The 26,150-nt window shown below is 45.9% G+C and overlaps 1 protein-coding gene across 2 annotated transcripts in view; it reads left to right on the forward strand.

The window, feature by feature from the left end:
• Positions 1 to 128: 128 nt before the first annotated feature.
• The window catches only part of LOC144169671 (late secretory pathway protein AVL9 homolog), a 49,408-nt gene continuing 23,386 nt past the window's right edge, over positions 129 to 26,150 (forward strand). Inside the window, exons 1-11 of one of the 2 annotated variants that reach the window (XM_077698952.1) lie at positions 129 to 694; positions 7,434 to 7,581; positions 8,676 to 8,761; positions 9,391 to 9,625; positions 11,216 to 11,295; positions 11,566 to 11,635; positions 13,488 to 13,653; positions 19,415 to 19,837; positions 20,452 to 20,602; positions 23,870 to 24,061; positions 25,607 to 25,867. In XM_077698952.1, the coding sequence (XP_077555078.1) occupies positions 617 to 694; positions 7,434 to 7,581; positions 8,676 to 8,761; positions 9,391 to 9,625; positions 11,216 to 11,295; positions 11,566 to 11,635; positions 13,488 to 13,653; positions 19,415 to 19,837; positions 20,452 to 20,602; positions 23,870 to 24,061; positions 25,607 to 25,867 (1,890 nt within the window). In that variant the 5' untranslated portion in view covers positions 129 to 616. The remainder of the gene's footprint in view (positions 695 to 7,433; positions 7,582 to 8,675; positions 8,762 to 9,390; positions 9,626 to 11,215; positions 11,296 to 11,565; positions 11,636 to 13,487; positions 13,654 to 19,414; positions 19,838 to 20,451; positions 20,603 to 23,869; positions 24,062 to 25,606; positions 25,868 to 26,150) is intronic. The other variant, XM_077698953.1, reaches the window with a different exon arrangement.

Consider the following 26,150-nt stretch of genomic DNA (forward strand, 5'->3'; position numbering starts at 1 on the left):
GAAATTCGCGTTGGGTACGTAAATGTACGTGGATGTATGTAAATGTTCATAAAATGTTAGTTATAAATTTATATTGCATATATGTTTGTTAAACCAAAGATGAAGCAATTTTTCGACGCTAGTTTACCATCAAGTAAACTCGGTGTGTTTTAACGCTAGTGGCGCTGCGAGCGGTTTCGGTTCATGATCCTGGAGGCTGCTCATTTATTCCTGCGGTGGACGCGAGATTTCGGCAGGAATAGAAAAGTGTTCGGTGTTTATAATGGAAGCCTCTACGCGTGTCCCGCCAGCTGTTTGCGGCAAGCATCGTGGCTGCCTTTGTGCCAGTGTCTAGAAACTGTGCGTGTCTCTCTAGCATGTGCTGAGACCCCCGATGCGCGGTTCACACACACCGCCGACTCATCGTAGAAGCTGCGAATCGCCCTGGACTGCTGCTGGTGCTACGGGTGCCTGCTGTCTTCTCTGCCGTCGCCTGTTTGCTGCACCCGTGACCTTCGCACTTGTGCTCTCGGAGCGTCCACCGCAGATGGAGAGATCAAGGTTCAGCCACGGGCCCGTGTCCTCGCTTGCGGTGTAATCGACGGGTCTTGCACCGGATCGATTAATCGAGCGCGATATGGAGAAACCACCTGTTAACGAAACACCTATTCTCCATGTCGTCGTCGTTGGCTTTCACCACATAAAAGGGTACCAGGTGAGTCTGCGTAACATCCCACCCATCCCAATTGACGTGCGCTCTATGCGAGACGGTTATTAGTCATTCGTCAGCTTGTGCAATTTGCGCGGCTCGGTCACTACCGCGGCCCTTCACTTTTTCATACTGACGTGTGTTGCAGGTTTTGCCTCGAGCATCATATTTAGCCGACTGGGTTTTTGCTGTAGCTAAAATTAGATATATTATGACCGAGGCTCGATTAGAAATTCTGTATGTCAAAACAAAAGTTTATTTCTGTTTCAGGTACCTTCTAGAACGACAAATTAAACCGCAGATACACGCAAAATTGGCCCAATTTTCCCACACTGTGTCAGCAAGCGAGGCAAATGGCATGTGTTGCTGTTGTACGTTATAGTGCTACAGTTTCAGTGGTTTCAATCAGTGAAACCGGTGAAGCTTCTCGCATTTTATCTCGGTCATTGATGCCATACAAGCATTTACAGACTTTGTTATGTCTAGATGTTCCAGACCAGATGTTCTAGATTTCTAGAGACCTCACAAAACAGCATAATATTGCTGCTTCAAGAAAGTGTGACATGTAAGTCATTAACCAATCTCCATATTCCTCGCACAGTCATTCCTGAGCTCCACTGGCAGCTAGCTTCCTGGGGAGGTGCAGGATGTGTGGGCCCCTGATAGCTTGATTAACAGGATCACGAGAGTACTTTGCAAGCGCCATTTACAACAAGCCTTGGTGGTGGCCGAAGATAACAGAAGCTGGCGGTGCGCTGCCAACAGAAGCTCTTGACACATCCTTGTTGGCAATGCTTCCTTGTTCCGGTTGTGCGATTGGCACACACTGGGGGAACAAAAGCAGCCCGTCTGACAAGTCTCTTTTCTCTCTTTAGTGTTTCACAACCAGCATCGTTAAAATTATCGCTCGTAGACTGCTTTTCTTTTCAGTAGAGCTCGGTTTGAGCGGAAACCTTCGCCATGAGGGGTGGTTGTGATGATGATTAGACGCTTTAAGTTCCTAGTGGAATGTTGAAGCGCAGCAACCTTACTTAGTAATGCCACTACACATCACCTCTCCTATCTAGTGAAAAAAAAAAAAAAATAAAGGTGCTTATACTTGGTTGGAATAGGAAATGCAAAAGCTACAACGGCAAAATGAAAAATGGCGTTGCCTTACTTCTAAGTGCAAACCCAGGTATTGTGCGGAATGGTGAGGTGCTAGGCAACGTGAAGATCAGTGGTTATGGGATGATGAGGATAAGAAAAAGATTGAATCTGGAAATGAAAGGTATAAACTCCCCAAAAGAAGAAAACTCAACCTGCAGTAAGTTGGAGAGAGGGCACAGTAGCTTCGAATAATGCTTTGGAACAATGTACGTTCTAAACTGGACAGATTAAAAGTAGTGTTGACATACTGAAGACTTCCAAATGGTGATAATCACAGTCAGCAGTAGCTGTAGGAGGAAGAGAACCTAGGAAAAACTGGTTGACAACCTCGGAAAACAAAGGAACCTATTGTGGAATGCAGGGAAATGAAATGGGAGCAAATTGAATTGGTCGAATTGTCGAAATTTATTAACATAAGCTAGGTTGGGTAGCTTGCTGTTGGCAAAGATAAGAGATGAAAGAAGTAATATTACGCCCAACATGGATGAGACAGTCGCATAAAGGTTCTGTGCTGAGTTGTATGCTAGAAGGACCCTACAAGAACATACTACTCGAAAGACAGTACTGAAAAGAGTAACTTGATTTGTGCGATTCCAGAGTAACTAAATATAAGATGGAAAAGGCGCTCAACTTTGGGACGAAAGGGAAGCGGTAGAAGACAATGGGATAACAGTGGGCCACCTCAAGGATGGAGGAGACATCGTACGAAAAAATCTTGCAAAATTGTTCCCCAAACACCTCAAGACTTTAAAGAAGCCATGGAGACAAAATACAAGCTTGGTTTATTCAAAAGATTGCCTTGTTGGAATAACACTCACACTACATTTATGCAAACTTCTCTAAAAGAAGTGATATAATTAGGAAAACCGAATATGAATGTGAGTTACCAGCTGCTCTCCTGCTGTAATTTTGTGATGCTTTATGCTGCACTTGATGTGATTCGCTGAGGCCTACAAAATTAAACAGGGATTCTAAGTCTGTAAAACAAGCTATGTATACTTGAAATTTAGTGCAAATTATTTTCTGGTGGTGAGAATAGGGGGTAAACAACCGAAGTTCCAAATGGAAACATACACACTGGTGCACCAATAGGGGACTACCACTGGTTGACACTGCAAACCCCGTTGCTCGCCGTGCAGACGATTCTGAAACGACACCGGCAAACTTGCATAAGCAATTCTTCCATTTACCTGGCCCTGTATGTTGAGTGGTACCCGATGTTTCACAGAATGATTACTTAACCGCAACAAAATATATCGCGCACAGGTCTGATCAGAAAAGTAAACTTAGCAGTCATTAGGCGGCATTGGTGCGCCATCCCAGAAGCCCAACAGAAACCAAATAAATGCGCTTTGGCATGGCCTCCTGGCAGTTTCCTGGATACTTCACGGGGTCACTGTACTAGCTCTTTAGTGTGGGCACCTACCTCGAATACATCATTGCTGATGTCATCAGACTTGTGATGCAGTGGGGGAATAGCATTTTTGTTCAATTTCTCTGCAAATAAAGCATTGTGTGTTCCTGGATAAGTGCTGAAGGTACAAACACCAAATCTTTTGAATAAAAATGAAAATCTCAGGAGCTAAATGGGCCGATGGTGCAACTGGGCCATGAGGCGCCCCCTAGTGGAGGCCTCCCGATTAATTTTGGCAGTGCAGCAATCTTTAACGGACACCCTAAATACTTGGCACCTTACTAATTTAAGCATGTTAAAAAAACCTTCAGTCAGTCCTGCAAACCGTTGAGGGGAGATTGATAGGAGTAACGGCTAAGGAAGCGAGTTTCTTGGATTAGGGAACAAACTCAAGTGGAAGATGTCATAGTTCAAATTTAGGGGAGGAAGTAGACTTACAATCAATGGACCAGAGTGGCTGCCGAGAGGTGCGATGATAATTAAAAAAGCAGTTGACTCGATGGAGGGATATGTGAAAATTTGTAGCAAGGAATGGATTCGGGCATCCCAAGTTTGGAGCAGTTTGGTGTAGTAGGGAGAGGCCTTCATTTTACATAAAAATGACGATGATGAAAATAAGGATTTTTTTTATTTTATTCCACCAGCACTAAACCTTCGTTTGGTGACTTCAATTGCTTTTCAATTAATTTTTTCACTAACTCTAAGCACTAGAGCTTCAAGCAGCTGTTCGTTGCCCTCATTGAGAAGTGGTTGGGTACCTTTATACTTAATTACAATCTGTTTCATGTTTTTCTGTTCCTGCTGCAGCCTGCATACAGTTCTTCCTGTGCCTGCTCGTGGATGAGTTCCCTTGTTGTCTAAGCAACCATACTGGGCTGCAAACAGCGAAACCTTAAAATGGGGCTCCCTGGCTCTTGAGCCAGCCTGGGTATTCGCACTGTTGCTACTACACCTCTTGAGTGTGGCTGCAATTTCTCTGTATTATGTTGCCTCTTTTGACACTTGACCGTGTCAAAAAGCACTTCGTGAAAGTTCCAATGTAGTATAAGCTTTTGGAGCCTGGAAGCAACCCTCGTTAATAACTGTTCCCCTTGACAATCTAGATTTAAACTTGGCAGAGTAACATTTTCTCTGCTACCTTTTGTGTGAGCCCAGTGCCCGGTGCTGCCTAATAATAATTCAAATTGGGTCAGCTTTGTTTCGTTCACGGAATTGTTAAGAAATCTTCAAATGCCAGCCCATAGTGCCTGCATAACAGGCAAAGTATGCTGCACATTATATTTTAAAGCAGGAAATGAAACGGCCTCTTTCCATTTCGTTTTTTAGAGAACATGTGGCCAGGTTGTCTTTTTGCTCAATATTTTTTTTATTTTCATATACCACCACGTAGACGCTTTGGGAAGCTTTGCACACTTGCAGGGAGTTCGTACGAATACCCGTTTCAGGTGTTGTCCCATTTTATTTCTTTATAACCAGCTTCAGTTAGGGCTACACAGTGAGTGTATGCAGGGGCAGACATATACAAAAACTGGAGGGAGAACACAATAAAGAGAGAAAAGGAAGCCAAACGGAACAAAGTGAAAAAAAGATTAAATTCAAAATAGATAAACAGGAACTTTGAGATACAGTGAGAATACTTTACATAACCCTCTGATTGTTTTCTTCTGGGGCACTGCAAAGGGTCTGACCATCTAAGTGAGAGTAAGCGTCGATGCTGCTTAAGCAGAGTACATAGTGGTTTGGGCGAGTTGGTACGTGGCGAAGTGTTAAAGAGGAGCACAAGACGAGGGACAAATAACAAAAAGAAGACACAGGGTAGTGCACTGTGTGTCTTCTTTGTGTTATTTGTCCCTCGTCTTGCGCTGCGCTTTAACACTTCGCTGCTTAAGCTTGGGGCATTGCTTGCGACGGAAAGAGGATTTTTGGAAGTCTTTATTTAATGGTAGGCAAGTTCAGAGGCAGAGTCAGTGGCCTCATTCGTGCCCCCCATTTTCTCATAAACCCGAAAATTTCTAGTGGGGAAAGGGGGACCCACTGCTTGGAACTGATACTTATGTGTGTACACCGGGGTAGCTATACCGCCAGAAGATATGTTGCAGGGCTGATGCATATGGAGGTACTACGCGCGGAATGTTTTTGCAAAGTAATCTAAACACAGAACAGTGCAGACAACCTTGTCTCGAGCACTGGTAGGCGGCTTTAGTCCACTAAACCTCGATCATAGCCGCTGTTACCGTAAAGAGCAGTCTTTCTATCAAGGTAGAGGAAAAAAGGAAACTATGAAAGTGGAAAATATTGTGAACAAATCCGAGAAACCCTGCTGGTTTGATCACAGGTTTAGTTAAAAAATGAAAAATGGACTAATGATTGTGCACCGGTAATTTATTGGGGCCTGTTTTGATTTTAACACTTTTTCAGACATACAAAAAGAGCCATTGCAGATTAAGAAACACTTGTGATCTGCACAGGAGCTGGTGAGACAGGTGATTGCTAGCGAAAAAGCAGCCAAGCCTTTTAAGCGCAGTCCAATGAATGTTATGCAATTTGAAGAATTTTATTATGTTGAAAATTGCCTGTAAATAAAATCTGGCACAGAAAAGCAGGAAACATCAAGTGAATGCAAACTAGAGCAGTGAGACTGAGCTTAAGGGAACAGAGGATCAATGAGAAACTCCCTAAGCTTACCTCTTAGTAGTGCTTTTTGCAGCATTGCCAGTGATTGCCGCTTGGTGCCACTGACGTCAAAATGATAGAATTTTGTCTACTTTAATAATGTAACATTACACCATTTGTGGGATATTATAAAATTTTATATAGCTTAATGGCATACTCTTTCTTACTTCATGAATGAAGCAGTGTTTTTGTCAGGTGTTTTTTCGAGTACTTGTACGTATGTTGTGGAGGATTGGGAACACATCTATCAAACATCATTTAGTAACTCAATATGTTGTAGCAGTACCTGAAAAAGGTGCTACAAAATTGCAATTCAGGCAGTTTCATGGGTGTTTTTTTTTCTTTTTTTTTTTTTCATCTTGGTATGTTGTTCTAGATTGTTATGCAGTCTGCTGTGGAAATGCTGCCTCTTGTGAGCAGGAGGTGTGACAACATCTCTTGTTTTGGAACAACTATTGTAGAATAATAACATGATTAGTGTCATTAAGCACCGGGTTGTAGTGTGCTCTCTGTATGTCAGTCATATCCCAAATAAACAAACAGTGGTAAACAGCCTGGCAGAACCACCTTCTGGGGCAAGAAAGGAGGGTTGTAAGAAACATTACATAATTTTTCCACTTGTGCCCTATGTGACAACAGAGTAACTTTGGGGCATTGCCACTGTGTAGCTTTGTTTTGGTATTGCTAATTTATTTTGGGTTGTGATATAATTTGCAGCTGGTTTCTTCAATAAGCTGCAAGTGCTTGGGAAATGAATAATTTTTACGCTACTGATCTTGGGGATAATGCTGGCATTTTGACTGAGTGTGCAACTTTGCTGCACCACACTGACACGTGTAGACGCTTAAAGGGACCCCGCAACACTTTCAATAAACGCTGCCACTCTTTCCTTTGCGTCTGGAAGCACTGCGAAAGCTAGTTATCGCCAACACGGAGTGGCACTGCGGGATTTGCTTGTCGCACCAGATGCGCCTTCCATTTCTGCTTTGTTTTTTTTTTTTTTTTTTTTTTTTAAGTTGCTATCAAAAAGCATTCATTGCTGAAACCGAAGGAAAACCGGCCAACAGGCGCTACATGGCCTTAGTGACGTAATTCGGGCTGTCAAAGAACGTCAAGACCAGGAAAGAGGGAAAAATCTTTTGAGCAAGTTTACAAGTTATCTGTTGAGCATAGAGCAGTAAATTTTGGCTGAGGTACTTTGCGGCCCCCTAATTTAAGTACTGGGTGGGTTGAGTGACTGCATTCTGCAAGCATTTAAGATTTCAAAAAAAGTTGGAAAAAGTGTTGCAGGGTCTCTTTAAGGTATTAGTGGCAGTACAGTCAGTGATAACTACACAATTCTTGTGTGGTTTTTTAAGGTTGTGATGTGGCTGATGTGATTGGTCGTAGTTAGCATAGGACCGGGATAATTGGAGATTAATGGGAAAGGCCTTTGCCCTGCAGTGGTCGTAGATATGCTGGTGATGATGATGATGTGACTGATGTGACTTGTCATGGTCCCCTGCGTAGCTGGAGTATGCGTACCCTCCAATCGTTGGGGGAGGAGGAGGAGGAGGAGGTGGGGAGACGGGAGCCCAAGAAAGCCAGGACCTGCCAGAGCCTTGGAAGCACCTACCTTCCCTTGCACTGCCTGATGGGGCCCACAACTACGAAGAAGGTAACGGGCCACTGCTGTGCTGCAGCAGTGCAGGCAACACCGCCATTGAAGTTTGCGTATTATGAGCACGAAGATGCGGGTTCGATTCCTGGCCGTGGCGGGCGCTTTTCTGATGGAGGTGAAAAGCAAAAACGCCCGTGTATGCGAGATTTCGGCGCATGTTAAAGATCTCCAGGTGGTCAAAATTAATCTGGAGCCCTCCACTAGGGCAAGTCCATTGCCTGCGTTGCGTCGGCGCGCTAAACCCTACAATCAAGTTTGTGTATCATTTGACGGCAGCAAAACTTATCCCAATACGGCCGGCTGTTTCTGTAACATGAGATAATATGCATATCTGGCACAGTAATGTGCAAGCAGAGTGCACGGGTGCTACAAAAAGAGATATGGCATCTGTCTTACAATGGTGGGATTATGCGACACAGGAAACAAGGAAGAAATGAAGAGTCTTGCGTATAAAGGAACAACTGTGGGTAATTCCAGCTGTGAAAATAAGTGCTGCACTTCACGTACTGGTGAGGGAATCTACATAATTGGGGAAAATACAGGGTCATGTCTACAGAATACAAAATTATCAGGAATTCTTTCTGAAAAGCATGATTTGAAGGTAAAAACAAGGCTCTCAGTGAGTGACGAACAGTGTGTGCTTTAAAGTTTGTTTATATAGCTTCAGTGCAGTTAGAGAAGTAGTCAGTAAACGACTTACAAATTTACTATGGTGAAGCATTGTTAAGACATATCTTGCTAGCAGCGGGGTTGATCCAGCCAAATGAGTGATTTGGGGTGACTATGCTCGGTTTCACACTATGAAAATTAGTGACAAATGGCGTAAGCTTAGTGCTCTGTATGTCACCTCTTGGAGAACACTTTGGCGGCATCTCTTCGAGCTTTGGTAGATCAACAAAATGTCACTCCTGCATCAGCAAAAAGCAATTTGTGCACATGCATGAGTGATTGGGGTGCACATAAATTGGGGTGTGCAAGGGAATGCTAGTGTGTTTTAGCATTATGATGAAATCTATGCAGCAAAAGTCTAAAACCTGACTACCTCACATGTATATGGATGTCTGTCCTTTTTTCCCTTTTCTGGCATCTAGACACAATATACTTCCACTTGCCAGCTCTGGACAACCCAAGGCAGACGGTCTTTGGAATTTCATGCTACCGGCAAATCAGTGCAGAGGTAAAGAATTTTGTTTTGTCTTCATGGAATCTTCACTTCTTTTTTCCAGACATAAAAAAGCTAGTGCCCCTCTTGGGTTGCTTTGTGCCGTAGCATAATATCACTACCATGGACAAAAAACAGTGTAGAACTTAAGCGAATGAAGCAAACCTCTTTGCGCTGCTGAGCACAAGGTCGCGGGTTCGATTCCCGGCCGCGGCGGCCGCTTTTCTGATGGAGGCGAAAAGCAAAAACGCCCGTGTGTACGAGATTTCGGCGCACGTTAAAGATCCCCAGGTGGTCAAAATTAATTCTGAGCCCTCCACTACGGCGCGCCTCATCGCCTGCGCTGCGTCGGCGCGTTAAACCCTACAATCAATCAATCAATCAATCAAGCAAACCTCTGCTCTACCACCTGAAAAAAGCTTGAATAAATTAAGACTGATGATTTCGAATCCATTATACAATGTGTATATGATTGGTCTCCAATCGACGTGCCTTCTTCTCCTTTGGGCAGCCCGTAGAGATCAAGAGCCCCACTGTTTAGAATGTGCCGCTTCCTTCTTTGCCACCGGGTTTTTCTTTCTGTCAAAGCGGAAGCTGTCTTATGTGCTACCTTTGGTGCCCGTTTTGTTCTGAACACTTGGCAGATGCTGCTGCGGCGGGGCTCGGACGTGACGCGCAGCTCGGTGCAGAAGAGCGTGTGCGTGCTGAGCAGGCTTCCGCTGTACGGCCTGATCCAGGCCAAGCTGCAGCTGGTGACGCACGCCTACTTCGAGGAGCGCGACTTCAGCCAGGTGGCCCTCCTGCGGGACACCTACCAGAACCTCAACGCCCTGCTCTCCCCCGACCTCATGCAGGCCGGAGGCGGGCAGCTGCACCTCGGTACGCTCCTTCCTGTCCACTCCCGAGTGTTCAGTCGGCCTTCTCCACAGGTCACATTGTGGCCCGTGGTTGGAATTCCTGCTTTCAGCTTTCGGACCTTTCTGTGTGCCCATTGTTGTTGTCAAGAGCCAACTTAGTTTAGTGACACTGGCAAAGCGCAAACTGACGGCGAGCTGTCAGTCAAGTGAAGAAGAGTGGATGGCGATTACGATACTCCCTAATGCAATAGTTGGGCACAGCAGCAGTGCGCTGAGGCAGCACTCACTTGTGGGTTCTCTCCACGGCAGCGATGATGAGCCTTTGCGTCGGTGGCGCGAAGTCCGTCTCAGGAAGGGACCGCGAGGGGCGTCTTAAGCTAACGCACATCATAGTTAAGCGCACGCCCCCCTCACGTTTTCGCCAAGCATCGCGCCGTCGAGCGCCTCGTGCAGGCACAGCATACTGCCCCCTCCCCTCCCCTACCGCACTGGCCCGCGCCGTCATGGCAAACCGCCCTCCCCACCCAATTTCGCCAAGCTCTCCTTCTTTGCTTTGTTTCATCGTTCGCTTTTTCTTTCACTTGTTGGTCTTGTCATCTTTGCTTTGTTTCATCGTTCGCTTTTTCTTTCACTTGTTGGTCTTGTCATCGTTCACTCGGTTACGCCAACATCGCGGCTCATCCCATAGATGGCCACCAAATGGCTGCGCCCTAAAAGTTACGTTGAGCTGTGTCCTTTTGCGAAGCATTAAAATGTTGTTTGAAGCAGGGTATGATCATTTACTGTTTCTTACTAGGGCTCTGCCTCTGTGAAATTATCTAGTGCAAGGTTTTAGAAAGACATTGAACTCAAGCTAAATGGGCTGCCCACATAAGTTGGTATATACTGTGAAAAGTGAATGGTCAGTTGTTTGTCACCATATCGCACTGTAGTGTTATGCACAGTACCAATCCCTTTTGTCCATTCAGTTGCCGCCCAATCTTCCCCTTCGTGTCACCATTTTCCGTGACCCTGTTGAACCGCACTTGGCAAGTCAGTAAGCTCCGGCAACCTAGGTGACAGCAACTTATCTTTAGCAGTGCTGTACCAGTCTAGGGATCTTTTGATTCCACTTATTTCAAGTTTACCCGTTGTCCAAACACATATATTTCCAGTTGTCTTGCACGATTCTCTGAGCACCAATTGCTTTTAAGGTTTTTATGGTTTCTGTCTTATGTAGCAGCCATGTGCCAATTGAAGCGCGAGTTACCGAATGGCCATGAAGTGTAACTGATGGTGCTTTCAGCCGTGCAGTGATGACCCACCATAGCTGGCTAATATTGCATCACCGGCTGCCACTTATGCCTGCCACAGGCTGCGACACCTGTCACTGCAAGCAGCCGTGCACTGTTTGCTTGCTGTTCATTGTTGTCCTGCAGTCCACATTTGATCTCTTTGCAATGCTCTAGCATTGTAAACATACAAACTTTTGCTCCCTTTCTATTTGCAGTGTCGGGAACAAAATGTGGTGTGTTGGTTGTTACAGTTTGCATTTTCACTCGGTGTCAATCGCATGTCAGAACCAAAGAATAAAGGGTGACTCATTGGTGTTCCTCTTTGACGCTTGTTGCAGGGCTCTCGTCGCGCGATCTCATCCTGCACTTCAAGCACAAGGCAGTTCTGCTTTTCAAGCTGCTGCTGTTGGAGCGCAAGGTGGGTGGATGCTGTGCAATTCGCGAAGAGGACTCGGCAGGTAGTTTTTCGAGAGGCTACTGTGTTGTGCTACTGTCACCTGTAATAAGCGCTAAACAGAGAAGAAAAAGAAGAAAGTGAATGGTGACAGCACAAAGGAGGCTGCAGCTGCATTGCACAGCAGTGTAGGGAGGGGGGAGGGTGTGCTGAACCGTTGTTCTTGACGTTGCCCACTGGTGATGTTGCTGTCTCATTGCTCTTTTTTTTTTGTCTCTTCATTGCCTTTGTTAGGTGCTCTTCTACAAGACGCCAGTCAAAGACCTCTGCTCGACTATTCTCACACTGTGTTCCTTGTTTCCGGGTGAGTGGGGCCTGCATTGTGCCTTGGCCCCTTTTCATTTTCTGTATCTATTCGTAGCTCTACTTTTCTACTTTGTTTTGTTCAACTGCAACAGCCACCATAGTTTTAGGGGCTTCGGTCAATCATGTGGCAGTGGCTAGGGAGTTGTGCTGCTGAGCACGAGGACGCGGGTTCGATTCCCGGCCGCGGCAGTCGCTTTTCTGATGGAGGCAAAAAGGGAAAACACCTGTGTGTTCGAGATTTCGGCGCACGTTAAAGATCCCCAGGTGGTCAAAATTAATCCGGAGCCCTCCACTACGGCGCGCCTCATCGCCTGTGTAGCGTCAGCGCGTTAAACCTATAATCAAATCAAATCAATCAATCAACAGATCTCATATTTATGCACTTTTTTTATACACAAGAACTCCATTAATTATGATTGCCTTTACAGAATTCTTTTTAAAGTCAATCATCGAATTTCCCTGTGCGAGAGCCTATGTGCTTCATAGCATAAGTGGAAGATGCTTCGGAACCCATTTATAGAATCCCGATATGATAAATTTTTGAAAAATCTTGAAGAATGAAGAATTTTCGCAAAACAATACGAGGATGCGACTACCTACCCAATTATAAGGTTAACATTTTACCTGACGCACACTTACTCATCCTTTGACACATAGAATTTCTAATTGCTGTGTATTTGCCATATTTATTTCCTTTTGCCTTGTGTACTATCCCATTGTATTTTTTTGCACTGCATATATTTATGTATAATTTTATATATTTATTTATTTATTTATATATATATTTATTTATATATATTTATATATATATTTTATAATGCATGTAGGATAGCTCGGTCAGTAATGTACATTGGATTATTTTTTAGTGTGACCCCCCCCCCCTCCCCCCTACTGTAATGCAGTGTGGTGCTGTAAGTATATAAAAATAAATAGGGAAGCACACAAGCATTGGAAATGTGGGAGGAAAAGAGTAGTTTCCCCTCAGCTGTTTGTCTCAGCTTAGTGATCAAGGGTCACTAAGGAAAAATCATTTGTTGAGCTCTTAAAGTGAATCTAATTGGAGGAAAATGTAAGCATACCGTGTATTTGTTTTGTGTAAAACATCGTATTTAAAAAATTCACGAGTTGTCTGCCTCCATTAATTTGTAAAATTCTGAGGGGATGCAAATATAATTGCTTAATTTGCACAAGGTGGTGCAAATATAATTGCTTACTGTAACTTCCTTTTTTCGGCAAAAAAAAATTGCAAATGCTCGCAGCCATCTTTTGGGCTCAAAATCTCATCCTCAAGTTTCGAAAAGCACTTTAAATGGTGGACACCAGTGCAGGACTTGAAAGAGTTTTGCTAGAGTTCATCTGGTTTGCCTGAATCTGTAAATCATTCTGCTTCAGTTGCGAAAGTGCAGTGGTTGTGCTTCCGTTGGGTCGGAATTCTTTTCCATCAGAGTAATCACGTATCGACCAGTCCTTTTTTAATTAAGTAATCGTTGTGCATTAGCCCTCAGTGTCTGGGGACCACGTGTGGCCCCCAAAATACAGACAAACTACACGCGATCCCAACATGCTTCCCACTTGACCACAACCAAAGGGGACACCAAAACAACACACGGACCGCTTGCTTGTTGCCTCTCCTGATTGACTTTAAGAGGCCTTTACTGCCAGCTGTGCTGCCTGCAGCTTGGGAGATGAAACGTAGAAGTGTTTTTCAACTTTTTTCCGAACAGTAGGATTGGACTCGTTCAGTTTCGATCCTGGATGGTTCCAGCACTGTGTGGGCACTGCCTTTTGGTTCACATTGGCAGCACGAGAAGGGACATCTCGTGATGTGGCTGTGTGCGCACAACACGCAGGCATGTTGGAGCAGGGTCTGGATGAGTGTGCCTGCACAGCGGGGCTGAGGCAACAGGTGACCTCGGAGCTGCGGCCCGAGGAGCACGACTTCCTCGAGGTCCACCTGCACCACTCGCCCAGCGAGCTCAAGCAGAGCCTCGACACGCTTGCCTCGGAAAAGGACAGGCAAGGCTCTTCCACCGCCCCCTTCCGTCCTTCTGGTGCACCCTGGCTTTCCAGGGTCGAGAGCAGCATCCTGTAGGAAAACAGGCTGTGTTGTGCACTCTGCCTCTCTCTCTTCCCCTTTGCTTCTGTTCCCCTAGTTTCTTCATTGACATTATTCATACGAATCTTGTAACATTCTCATTCTTTCGTATCCATATTGTTGTCCAACGAGGAATAACAGTCTCAAGACTTATTGGTCCAAACTTTTTATTAAATTTGCTACGTATGTTGTTGCACATTATTTTATACTGCTGACTGAAAGGGGAGTCGAGAATTTTTCAGTGGGATGCCATAAACAAACGTTAGCTAGGAAAGTCTCATTGATCACCAAATTTTGATTTCCTGATTTGGGTACTTATATGCAGAATATTGAGCTTAAAGCCCTGTCAGTGCAAAGTTTTCGCTTCGTGAAGAGAAATAAGCACAGTCAACGAATTAACGCGGAGCTACAGCCAGAAAACCATTCTTTTACATGCGCTTCGCTGTTGTCTGTAGACCATTGTGCTGCCAGCAGCCGTCAGTACAGCCATATGGTGGAGCCACGTGATGTCAAGGATGCTGTGAAACTACGATTATTGCTGCCACATTGCTCATGAATCAAAACTAAAGTTGCTGGAAGTTTTGGTGACATTATGGTCTTAGGTGGTGCTTGAATTTTATCTGACAGCTGTGTGCACTGCAGTGTCCCCGCGTTATCATCAAGAGAATGAGTCGACCATGTAGAACAAAGAGGTTTTGCAGCATCTCTCAGGACTCAAAGAAAAACTTCGGATTTACGAATGCTTTAGTGGCAGGAAGGTGCATCATGCCAGCTTTCACTGAAATGCCCGTGGCATATTGGCAGATCCAAAATGCTTGGTGTGGTATCGCGCGCTAAAATTTAACCCAATGGGGCAAAGGATGTGAGTAGACCTTCTATCAAATGCTCATAGAGACTGTTTCTTGATTTAAACTATTTTAGGAATAGCGGCACTGATGGGTGCTTATACCGGGCTTTTCATGCTCACGGCCAAGCTGTTCTTAGGTAAAGCCAGGAAGATAAGAACGTGATACACCAGGTGGAGGTGCACTCTTGGTATTCCGCAACTTCAGTCGCTGCAGATTCCCCGCCTGGAAACTTAAATGTTGACATGCTCTGAAAAATAACTAGAAAGCCCACCCAGTTCCTCCACTATAGAAAGTTCTGGGTAAATGAAAAAAAAAAAAAAAAAGCTCCTCTTATCACAAGCATTTACCTTAACAGCTAGACATTTACACAGAGTAGCTGAGTATTCCAGAAATTTTCCAGCATTGCGAAGTAAATAGACAAACATATTGCTACTCTGCATTGTCGGCTTCCTGCTTGTACAGTGCTCACAGCTTGAAACGCGACACCGCGAGCGTGTGACCTCCGCTGCATGCAGCGCTGCCCGTGGAAGCATGTGGAAGCAAGGTGTTGCATTGTGGTATACAGCAAGGGTGAGTGCGTTCTGACCGTAGGCTTACTGCTTCCGGTTGCCATTGAGCGGGACTGCGGTTCCCCGCAGCGACAGCGGGGCGCTGCAAGCCTGGAGCGCTGGAGCGCCTTTGTGCCATGACGGTAGTCACCCGGCGGTGCGCGCACCCAATTTCGCGACATCGTCTGCTCGGGCATTCTTGTTAAGCGTGCCCTTCCGATGCGGCACAGATAATGTGCATGTCACGCTCATCTGAATAAAACGGACGTCTGCACGAAGGAACAGCAAACTTTCTCGTCCGCCACCGCAACGGTGTTCCGCGGTCGACCTGTGGGTGGTGGTGCATGCGGAATGGCAGAAACTGGCGGCTTGCTCTACCTTTACCACCAGCCTGTACGACAGTCTGCCGCGCAGAATGGCTGCCGTTGTGGCCACGAGAGGAGAGCTGACAAAGTACTAATGCACCGCGCTACACGCGAACATGCTGAAAATGCATCTTTCCTTTTTTTAGTTTATATCCTGGAATAAAGTTTGCTGTTCCTTCGTGCAGACGTCCGTGTTATTCAGATGAGTGTGACATGCACATTATCTGTGCCGCACCGGAATGGCGCGCGTAACAAGAACGCCCGAGTAGACGATGTCGTGAAATTGGGTGCGCGCACCGCCGGGCGACTATCGTCGGCGCACAAGCGCGCCCCAGCGCTCCAGGCTTGCAGCGCCTCGCTATTGCAGCGGGGAAACAGAGTCCCGCTCAATTGCAACCGGAAGCAGTAAGCCTACAGTCAAAACGCGCTCACCCTCGCGGTATACCACAATACAACACCTTGCTTCCACGGGCTTCCACGGGCGGCGCTGCATGTAGCGGCGGCCACACGCTCGCAGTGTCGCGTTTCAATCCGTGAGCACTGTACATTACAAAATGAGGTCATATTTCATGGTTCATGCATTTATGTTCATTTCAATCATGCGCTTGTGTCTGTTGGGAAAAGTAATGCAAATCGTGTTATTTTGTGAGCATGGAAATGTTAAACTTGACAGGAACTTTGGTGAGAAAGAGTGCATTATATTATTGGCGCATTTGGGAACACCACGCAGCAAAATGGCATGCTGCTTTTCCACTTCGTCTGGGGCAAGAAGCAGTGTCCTGTGGTTCTTTTTTCTTCTTGAATAAACGTTTGTGCTTGACGGATTGACTGCCAAGTACATTAGAATCTCGATGATACGAATTCGTCGTGAGCACGCAAAATATTCGTATCATCGCGAATTCGTATGAGCCAAACAAGCTAAGAAGAACAAGAAAATGAACACATACATACTTTATTGGGCATAACTACTCGCGGCCGAAAAAGTCCGTAGTGTTCGTTTGCCCACTTTCCTGCCCTCGATATCGCCGAGAAGACCTGCCTGAAAGGAATAAAACCGTCTAGCGGTTTCGTCGCTTGCGCTGCCGGTACTTACCGTGCGGCGCAGAACATCGACAGCGAGAAGGGCTTCCGACGTCGACGGCAGTTGGTCACACACGTCGACGCTTTCACCGTCACTGTCACTCTCCACGTCATTCACTTTGTCGACTAAGTCTTCGATAGACCTTAACCCACAGGTCGCAACGTTGTCGTCGGCGGTGACGAAGTCTTCAGCAGAAGCTTGCGTTTCCAGACTCTCCCAGCCGTCAATCACCAAGTCCTCATCGGGTTCTTGATTGCCTCCTGTAGGAACCGCGTCCGGTCCCGTACGAAACCCACATTTGCGAAAGCAGTTCGCGATTGGTTTCGGGAGGTAGGTGTGGAGAGGAGGGCCCGTGGCCGCTGCCGCTTGGCCGGCCGGCAGAGACTGGAGAAGGGAAGCGGGTATGAAAAGGGGCGGCAGCCCCGCACATTAGCCATGGTCGCTTATCTTCCCCTCCGAGACGAACTGCGCCGCCTCCGGTCTCCTCGTAAGCGCACGCCGGTCAGTCGCGCGTTCGTATCATCCGCGAAGGCTTAAGAAACTGTTCGTATAATCCCGAATCATAGCGTATTCTTTATCACATAGTCCGTCCAAAACATTCTTGAAATTCGTATCATCCCGAAATTCGTATCACCCAGAATCGTATCATCGAGATTCTACTGTAGTGTTCTGATTGATTGCATCGTAACACTGATTCGTAGCAAACTCATTAGAGCTTCAAATAAAGCACGACGTCACGGTTTCGATTCCCGGCCGTGGCGGCTGCTTTTCTGATGGAGGCGAAAAGCAAAAACGCCCGTGTGTGCGAGATTTCGGCGCACATTAAAGATCCCGAGATGGTAAAAAATTTTCCGGAGCCCTCCCCTACGGCACGTCTCATCGCCTACGTTGCGTCGACGCGTTAAACCCTACAAACAACAAACATAGCTTCAAATAAGGCTAGAAGGTGCATACTGGTTAGAGTAGTTGGGCTTAGAACAACTAGGAAGCTGTGTTTGTGCTTTTGTCACAACAACAGTAAAGACGACATGCGACGATGCGTTGGTTCTACTTGCATTGCATTGTCTTTTGTCTTGTTCTTCTAAACGCAACTTTTCCAATCAGCTCACTACAGTTTGTGATGAGCCCATGAACAGAGGGGTTACCCTTGGTCCAAGTACAGCTTATCGATGTCACTCAACATTCACCTGTCTTTGCTACAAAGGGGTGTGGCAACTTCTGTTGTCTCTTTTCGTTATCTTTTTTCTTGTGGTAAAAGTTTCCGAATCTGACTTCCGAACTCCCCCACCCTATGGCCACATTTGTGGTGCAAGTGAAATATACAAAGGGTGCCTGTGTAAGCAATGTTTAACGCATGCCAAACAACATTGGCAACCCAATAAGCTGGAGCCTTTCACTTACCCTATAGGCCTTATTTCCGGGGCTTGGACCCCAAATATAAAATACTTTAATTTGCCTCTGTAGTTGTGCTTCCTCCATTCAAAGCTTAAATTGTTTTGTCAAGACACAGGGCGTCTACCAACCTGGAAAACCTGGAAAACTGGAAATTCTCAGGGATTTTGAATAGTCTGGAAAAACTCAGGGAAAACTTATGGAATTTTGTGCTTCTGTCAGGGAAAATTAGCTGTACTTTAGAAAGGAAGCAAAATTCATGGTAATGCTGGCTCAAGTAACAGTGAGTAAAAAGTGGACAGCCCCCCGGAGCCGTCGCTGATGACGCCGTTTGAAGTCACTGGTTCCAGTGAGAACTCGCTTCATACAGCTTGTCCTTCCCCCCCCCCCTCCCGACCCCCTGTACTCTCCCCTTGTGTTCTGGCGTGTTTCCCAGACTCCTGAAAGGCGAAAGAAAACGTTGCGTGCCGCGATACCTTATTGTGGCAGCATAAAGGATTCTACAGGGGCAGGGGCAGTAGTAGCCTTCATTTCTATGCTGAAACACCTGGCACCATCTACTGTGGTTTCTAGTTGGTTGACGCACGTTGCAAATTTTTGAGTTGTGAATCTGGCGTAATAAAAGAACACATTTCTCTTAATTTTCACCTTTAAAACTTCGCAGCTGTGTTCAAAATACGTCTTAAGTATCGAATATAGACATTGTACCCCATTTTAAGAGTTACTTTTAACTGCAAGCCGGCACTATATTACACTGCATAGAAAGACAGCGCATGTTTCGGCTCCGTAGCTTTCGCTGCCCGCCAAAAAGAACTTTATATGGACTCACTATAGCGGGGTGTAGTTGAGGCGTTTCTGATTTCCAATTTAATTCCCAAATAAACTCTTCCCGTTCTTCCTGCGCAGCGCTTGGTTGCTAGAAGTATGGCAGCATTTAAGGACACCTAACATGACGGTGTTTGAGATGCAGGTGTCCCTCATCCAAACCAGAATAAACACTTTGAAGCAGTGAAATACAGCACCGAGGCATTGAGTGTGAGCTGAGAACATGGCAGTACAATTTTACCTTTTTTTTTCGATATTTCATTCACTGTGAATTTTACTATCACTCTGTTATGTTTTCTTTTTGAATGAGATAAACGTTACTGGTTGGCATTCAAACTTTATTATGTCATGTTTTATTGTATAACAGGCTTTTTAGAGGGTCACAGCAACTGGTGAAGTTCTGTCAGCACGTGTTGACGTAAAACAGAGTTCTGTGTCACTCATGGAATTTATCAAAAGGACTCGGGGAATACCTGGAAAACTCAGCGAATTTGAAAATGTCAACTTGGTAGACACCCTGATCTGATATCAAAAAGATTGTTTCAGTGAATTGTCACGCCATAGCCCCTCTCCCTCCCTCCTTCCTTTGGGAGAATTAGCCTTGAATTGCCTGACTCCTGCAGAAACAAGGAGGCCAAGTCGGAGAGAGAGCCCAGTTCGGAGGTTCCAGCAAAGGATGGAGAAGTACGGTCACCCGAGGACCTCAGCCTGCTGTCAAAGACAATCCGCAACTCGGAGACCAAGAGCTTAGCCAAGCGAGCGGAGTCAATTGAGAATTCAACAGACGACTCCAAGGTGCCACCGCAACCTCCACCACCCGCAAGCCACAAGGATGGTGAGGAGAAGAAGAAGGAGGCCGAGGCCCCGCGCCTCTCCCTCGGCTCAGTGGGCAAGGAGCTGTTCAGCAAAATCCTGCCGGTGAGCCTAGCAGACCTCCCATACCTGAACCGGGCGACCGACGACGCCGTCTTCGAAGAAGAGGACAAGCTGGTGTCGGAGATCGAGGAGCTGCTGGACTCAGACCCGAAGGACAAGGCCGAGATGAGGCGAGTGTGCCCGGGTCTCCTTGTTCTCAGCACCAGTGTCACATGGAAGTGTTTTTCGATTTGTGTGCAAAGTCTGCTCAGGTTGCAACCAAGGAATAGTCAGCTATCTGCGGCCATTTAGTTTGTACGCTGTGGGTAAAAATTTTGCTCGATGTGGTGAGCATGTACAGCTTGTGTGTGGATGGAATGCTTGTGTAGGGCACCAATTTCTGTAAGAGTTAGTTATGATGTGAGCTTTACTCATAGCTGACCCCCAAAGCTGTTATTCTGCGTGAGACTAACCAACATCTGTTTGCTATCTGAGCAGCATTTGGCGAACTAAATTCTGCGTTGTCCTCATATTCAGTAAAAACTGTAGAAAACATAAGGCTACCACTGCAGGCACGTACTAGGAGTACTAGCCATCCTGTCTTATGTACGTTTAAACTTTTTTGCACTCTCATCATCAAGCTACCGGAAGGCCTGCACAAAGTGTTGGTGCGAGCATTTTCAGCACACTTGATTCTCACCGCAAAGGAATTCTCTTCAAAACAACAGATCTCAGCTGTTTCTTGTGCCCAGTTTGTTCTAATACAGCCAGAAACGATAAGTTGCACTTTCATCGATAACCGCAGGTCCAAGCTGGAGTTTGTAGAACGCGAGGACTGTGAAACGTTCAAGTCACCCACAACACCTGTGGCCGGCAAAGAGACCCCGGGCATTCTTGGCAACAAGGGCTTCATCTGGAACAAGCTGCCCTCGGCGTTCTACAGTCTCGCTTCCAAGGTGAGAACATAAACCCCCCTCCCCACTTTTGGTTTTTCACAAAATCTGGGTACCAAGTTGAAGCGGTGTTTTAAATGTGATAGCACTTTATAGGAAAAGCTGTTGCGCTATCATGCTGTTATATTTGTCAAAGTCTGCAAATCGATAACCTTACTCCTTTGCAGTGAAGCATTGGAGGAAAATGGCGATGGGGAAAAGAACAGCGTATTGTTCCATGCTCCCTTCTATGACACAGTCTCCCTTGCATAGATCATGCTTCCAAAGCTGATTCCTCTTTTTGCAGCAGTTTGTCAGTTGATTGAAGGTGTTGGGTAGTAGGTCTGTTCTCCTACTTCCCTTTCTACTCCCCAGGTGTAATCCTTCTCCTGCACATGCCTCTGCTTCGCAGCATCTGGGGCCATTCCATTATGCCTATGAATGCTGTTCCAGTTTGAATTACCATTAGATTTTTAATGGGTGCAAATATTTTAGGAACAAAACACGTTTGGTTCATTTGAAAGATTGCCTCGTTAGAATCGTACTGGCACCACTTTTAACGCGCACTTCCCTCAAATAAGCTGCATAATTAGGAAAAAAAGGAATGGCCATTCGACTCACTAGCTCATTTCCCGCAACAGAACCCGTGATGTCACATGCCCAGCTGTGCGATTGGCTGAGGCCGGCAAAAGCAAATGCAAGTTAGGCAGGGCTTATAATCTTGCAGCACGAGCTATTTCCCCTTAAATGTAATGCATATATTCATTTTATAGAAGTAAGAATGGTGGGGTAAACATGGAAGTTACGAACGTACACGTAAAGATAGAAGTGCCAGAGCACACTGTTGTTGGCACTGCACACACTACACTTGTTATAGCTTCACAGCAGTATGGTGCTTTAGGGTTGTCTGACACGACACTGGCCGATTGGCGCAAGCGACGTCGTCTCATGTGACCCTGTTTGTCAAGCATACCCCATGTTTTACTAAACGAGTGCTTTCTACCGTAACAAAAACAAGCCAGGGACAAATACAGTCGAAAACAAAACAAAGATGGGCAGAGGCCAGTTACAGAATGGGGGTGCCATCTGGGAGGATGGACGGTAAACAAGGCTTCGTAGTCCTCTGAAAGCCTAGTGCCACAGTCGAATTCGCTTGAAGACCTGTTTTTAATCGACCAGATTTAGGGGAAATCCCCAAGGTGGAGTAAGTTTCTGTAAAGGAAAGTTTGACATCCACCTAAATGCAGCCATACGGCTACACAGGAAAGCTGTACAGCTTTCTCAGAAACTTCGCAGTTGAAGAAGAAAAATTTGTCCTGGTCCAGGATTCGAACCAGGGACCACTGCTTAACCGGAGCAGTCGCTCTACCAGCTGAGCTAACCAGGAGGCTAGTCGTTAGTAGCGCGAAAGCGAATTGATCAACAACTCGAAGTGAAGGACAGGTGTTAATCGACCAGATTTAGGGGAAATCCCCAAGGTGGAGTAAGTTTCTGTAAAGGAAAGTTTGACATCCACCTAAATGCAGCCATACGGCTACACAGGAAAGCTGTACAGCTTTCCTGTGTAGCCGTATGGCTGCATTTAGGTGGATGTCAAACTTTCCTTTACAAGACCTGTTTTTGTGATGTCATTGCAGACAACCTCAAGAAACCCAGAATTTGGTGGAAGAATCGAAATTTTAACATAAATTGATTAATTCTTAGTGACTAAAGCATCGTTTGCTGCCGGAAAAGCTCTGGGGGCATTATAAAACACCAAATCTTTCGAGTAAAGCAAACTTGTACTTTGTCTGCATGGCCCCTTCAACCCCTAAACGCCCGCAGGGAAGCTAATTCCCACTTTCTTCAAATTCCTCTCTAGCCCGCTGGGTTGCATATTCCCTCACAGTATTGTGGCGCCATCTAGCGTGATGCGTTCCTACCACGACAGGAAAAAATCGTTCTTTTATCTTCATTCCACTAGCTGCCGCTGCAAGTCTTGTGATCATATGCCGCAATTTTCTGTCAGTCTTGACTTGCGCACTTTGAGCACCATAAGGGCTACGAGATATGGATTACTAAGTAATCCACTACGGGCAAAGTAAGTAAATGCTATTGATATCATAATTTGATGTCTTAGTCAGCGTACTAGCGTGTTTTTGAGCCCACTTTTTGCTTTTATGTACTATGAGTAAGGATTGGATCAAATCTGCCACATGGGAACAAATTTCCCTACGGGCTTTCAGCGCATTCCAATATTTTTGCGCTACCTTCTTTTTTGTTTTGTATGGCTCGGCATCTAACGGCAGAAGAGGTTTACAACCTTTTTATTCCCTTCCTGACGATGCAGACCAGCGCACAGATAGTGGAAGATTACGTTGATGAGGCATCAGCTGTGTTTACCCATTCAAAAAACGCAGAAATTGATAGCATTGCAGACATGGCCAGCTTGTCAAACGCGAATGCGAGCAGGGACATGTTTTGAAGAACATGAATGTAATTATGACCGCTGGTACATACACTGCCTTCAGCACAAAAAATCATCCCGAAGTTTTGTTTACAGCCACGAGCTTTATTGAAGCCTACCGCGTATTACACGTACACCCTTGATTTTTTACTCTTTGACGCATTGTTTTGTGATAGAGTGAAAAGTCTTGTAGAGCAAGTAAACCTTTTGCGAAGCAAGGAAACCTGTTTCCGAAGCAAGGAAAGATGAAGGGCTGGCACAATGCAGGAGATAAAAAGATCCAAGCCTTTATTCTTTGGATGATGAAGATGTGCTTTCATAAGCCACGCCCCTTTTCTCACAGGCGGCAGCGCCCTACGTGCCGTTCAGATATTGTTCAAGGTCAAAAAGCCACAATCAGTCCAAGATAACTTGCATAACATACAAGGTTCGCCTCTGCGCGGCTCTGGCTTCGCGAAGTTTCCTATAAAGTAGGACACCCTTGAACGCCCACAGGGAAGAATATTCCCATAGCAGTATTTTTTGTTCCTTGCAACAGCAGGGGTTTTCTCGGTTGTAGTTGTGTTCACAGCATAATAAATAGTGTTTCTGGAAGAATTCACTCATTTATCTTCAATAGAAACCTTATGGGCATTTAAGGGTTAAATATCAGCTCTGCCTCCTCCTGGCACATAGATTTTTTTTTTGTCTGTCGCTGCAGCTGTGCAAAAAAGCTTGTACAAAACAGGCATGTGGTAACTTTGATGCATGTTAGCTTAGGGGAAATGCTGTTCACACATAGAGCTTATATGAAAAAAACCAAGAAAATACCCGCAGCAATAATGCACCCCCTTGCGCTAATTCAGGGACAGCGAACGGCTGCCCTCTTGGCACATGCACCCAACCAAGATCTGCGGCACGCTTTGAGGAGCATCCGCCGCCGCCGCGAGCCGACAAGCCACCCGTGGACGCCGTTCCTCACGCCATACGACTCTCTCACCCGACAGGTCGCACCCGCCCCCGACCTGCCTGAACTGTCCTCTTCTCCGCAAGTGCACGTGAGCGGCAGTGTTTCGATGACCACGATGCCGCGCCGCTCAGCCGGGCGAAGTGCTGGGCGCGCATGGCTGACGGTCAAACGCTCGTGCTCTCAGCCTATGACATTTGTAGGCCCCTTTTAGTGAACTATCAGTGGCTGCTCACTCCAAAAAAGAGTGTTGGCACCATTTTTTTTTTTTTGATCAAGCACTTGTAGCGCCTACCTAGTTGTCTGAAGTCCTGTCCCCAGGTTGTTATTCTTTTATCATAGCTGCAAATGGAAGTCTCATGCACATTAAAGCAAAAATGTGTGTTTTAAAAAAAATATTCAGCTAATGTTTGCGCTAATTATTAGCAATCAATTTGCAGTCAAGAATTTGATATAGGTAAGCAAACAGTTCTGGGAAGACTTTATTTTTTATTTGCTGATGAATCTTAAACGAGCCATGAGGACAAAACACAAGTTCGGTTCATTCGAAAGATTGCCTCGATACAATCATACTGACACCACCGTTAACGCACACTTCGCTCAAATAAGCTACATAACTAGGAAAAAACGGAATGTCCATGCGACCCACTAGCTCATTTCCCGCAACAGAACCTATGATGTCACATGAGCTCAGCTGTGCGATTGGCTGAGGACGGAAAAAGCAAAAGCAAATTAGGCACGGCTTAAAGGCTTTTCGAACGAACTATTCGCGTGAAAGTGTAATGCATATTCATTTTACAGCAGTAAGAATGGTGTGGTAAACAACGAAAGTTACAAAAACGCACGTAAGCATAGAAGTACCGATGCACACTGCTGTTGGTACTGGGCGCACTATGCTTATTTTAGCTGCATAGCACTCCGCCGCTTTGGAGTTGTCTTTTACGAAGCTGGCCGATTGGCGTAAGCAGCGTTGTCTTGCGTGACCCTGTTTGTCAAGGAGACCCCAGATTTCACGACACGATCACTTTTTACAGCAAAAAAACAAGCCAGGTGCCAATACGCTCAAAAACAAAGCAACGGCGTACAACAGTTCGTGGATGACTATAGCAGGGCCATCTGGGAGGGATGACGGAACCCGAATGATGCAGTGGAAGTTCGCTTGAATACACGCGCTTCTGACGTAATTTGTGACTACGAAAACCTACGGTTTGGCAGGAGAATCAAAATTTTAGCCTAAATTGATAAATTTATCAGTGAATACGGCATCATTTGCTGCCGGAAAAGTGCTGGGGGCGCTATAAAATGTGAAATCTTTCGAATAAAACACACTTGTATTCTGTCTTCATGGCTCCTTTAAGTGGAGCATTTAGCAGATTGGGAGTAGCGTTTGAGGGACTGTGGAAGTTTAATTTGGGGCTACTAAGGAGAAAGAGAAAATGGCTAAAGTGGTATCAAATGGAGTGGAACATGGAAACCAACTAAATTCATATTTGATGGGCAATACACACACAGAGAATGGATGGAGTTTATTGTGCAAAGGCCGCTTCTACGTTCGACAGGTTCCCATTATTGTGCGTGTTTCCCTGCAAGTGTTTCGTGCACAGCCGTGACCCTGTGTGCGTGCGCACGTGTGCAGGACGTGCCATCCGGTGCAGTCAAGGGGAGCGCGCCAGGGAGTGGTGACGACAGCGGCGTCGTGGGGGAGCTGGATGAATCGACGACGCCCTGCGAGGACGGCCTGGGGATGGTGAGCCTGAATTTCGGCTGCGAGGGCAACGGCACTGCGCCAGAAATGGCCAGCCGAGACCCAGAGGACTTGCTGCTGCTCCAGAGCATCACCAAGGTCATCTCCCTGCAGAACGAGGACTGCGGCCTGCCTCTCTCCATCTTCTCCAAGGCAAGGGGGCTCAACGATTCCCTGGCGGTTCTCCTCTCGTTGCTCTCCTGTATTTTTTTTTTGTGCGTGTGTCCAGTGAAAAAAAGTAAAGGTCATGGTGATTAATTCTTCAATGCTAAAAGACGAGCATGGCTTTTTAAAGTTGCTTCGCAGTGCTCTTTGCAAAAAAATTTTTTTCATCTTTTTGTGTGCGCAGACATTGCCGTAATCAATGCATTGTACCCTAAAAAAAATGACCCATTTGGCCACACCTATGAAGAACAATTATAGACAAGTATGCAAA

The sequence above is a fragment of the Haemaphysalis longicornis genome, unplaced genomic scaffold (genome assembly GCF_048455015.1).
Source record: "Haemaphysalis longicornis isolate Haplotype H1 unplaced genomic scaffold, Haemaphysalis longicornis Haplotype H1 scaffold_2, whole genome shotgun sequence".
NCBI lineage: Eukaryota > Metazoa > Arthropoda > Arachnida > Ixodida > Ixodidae > Haemaphysalis > Haemaphysalis longicornis.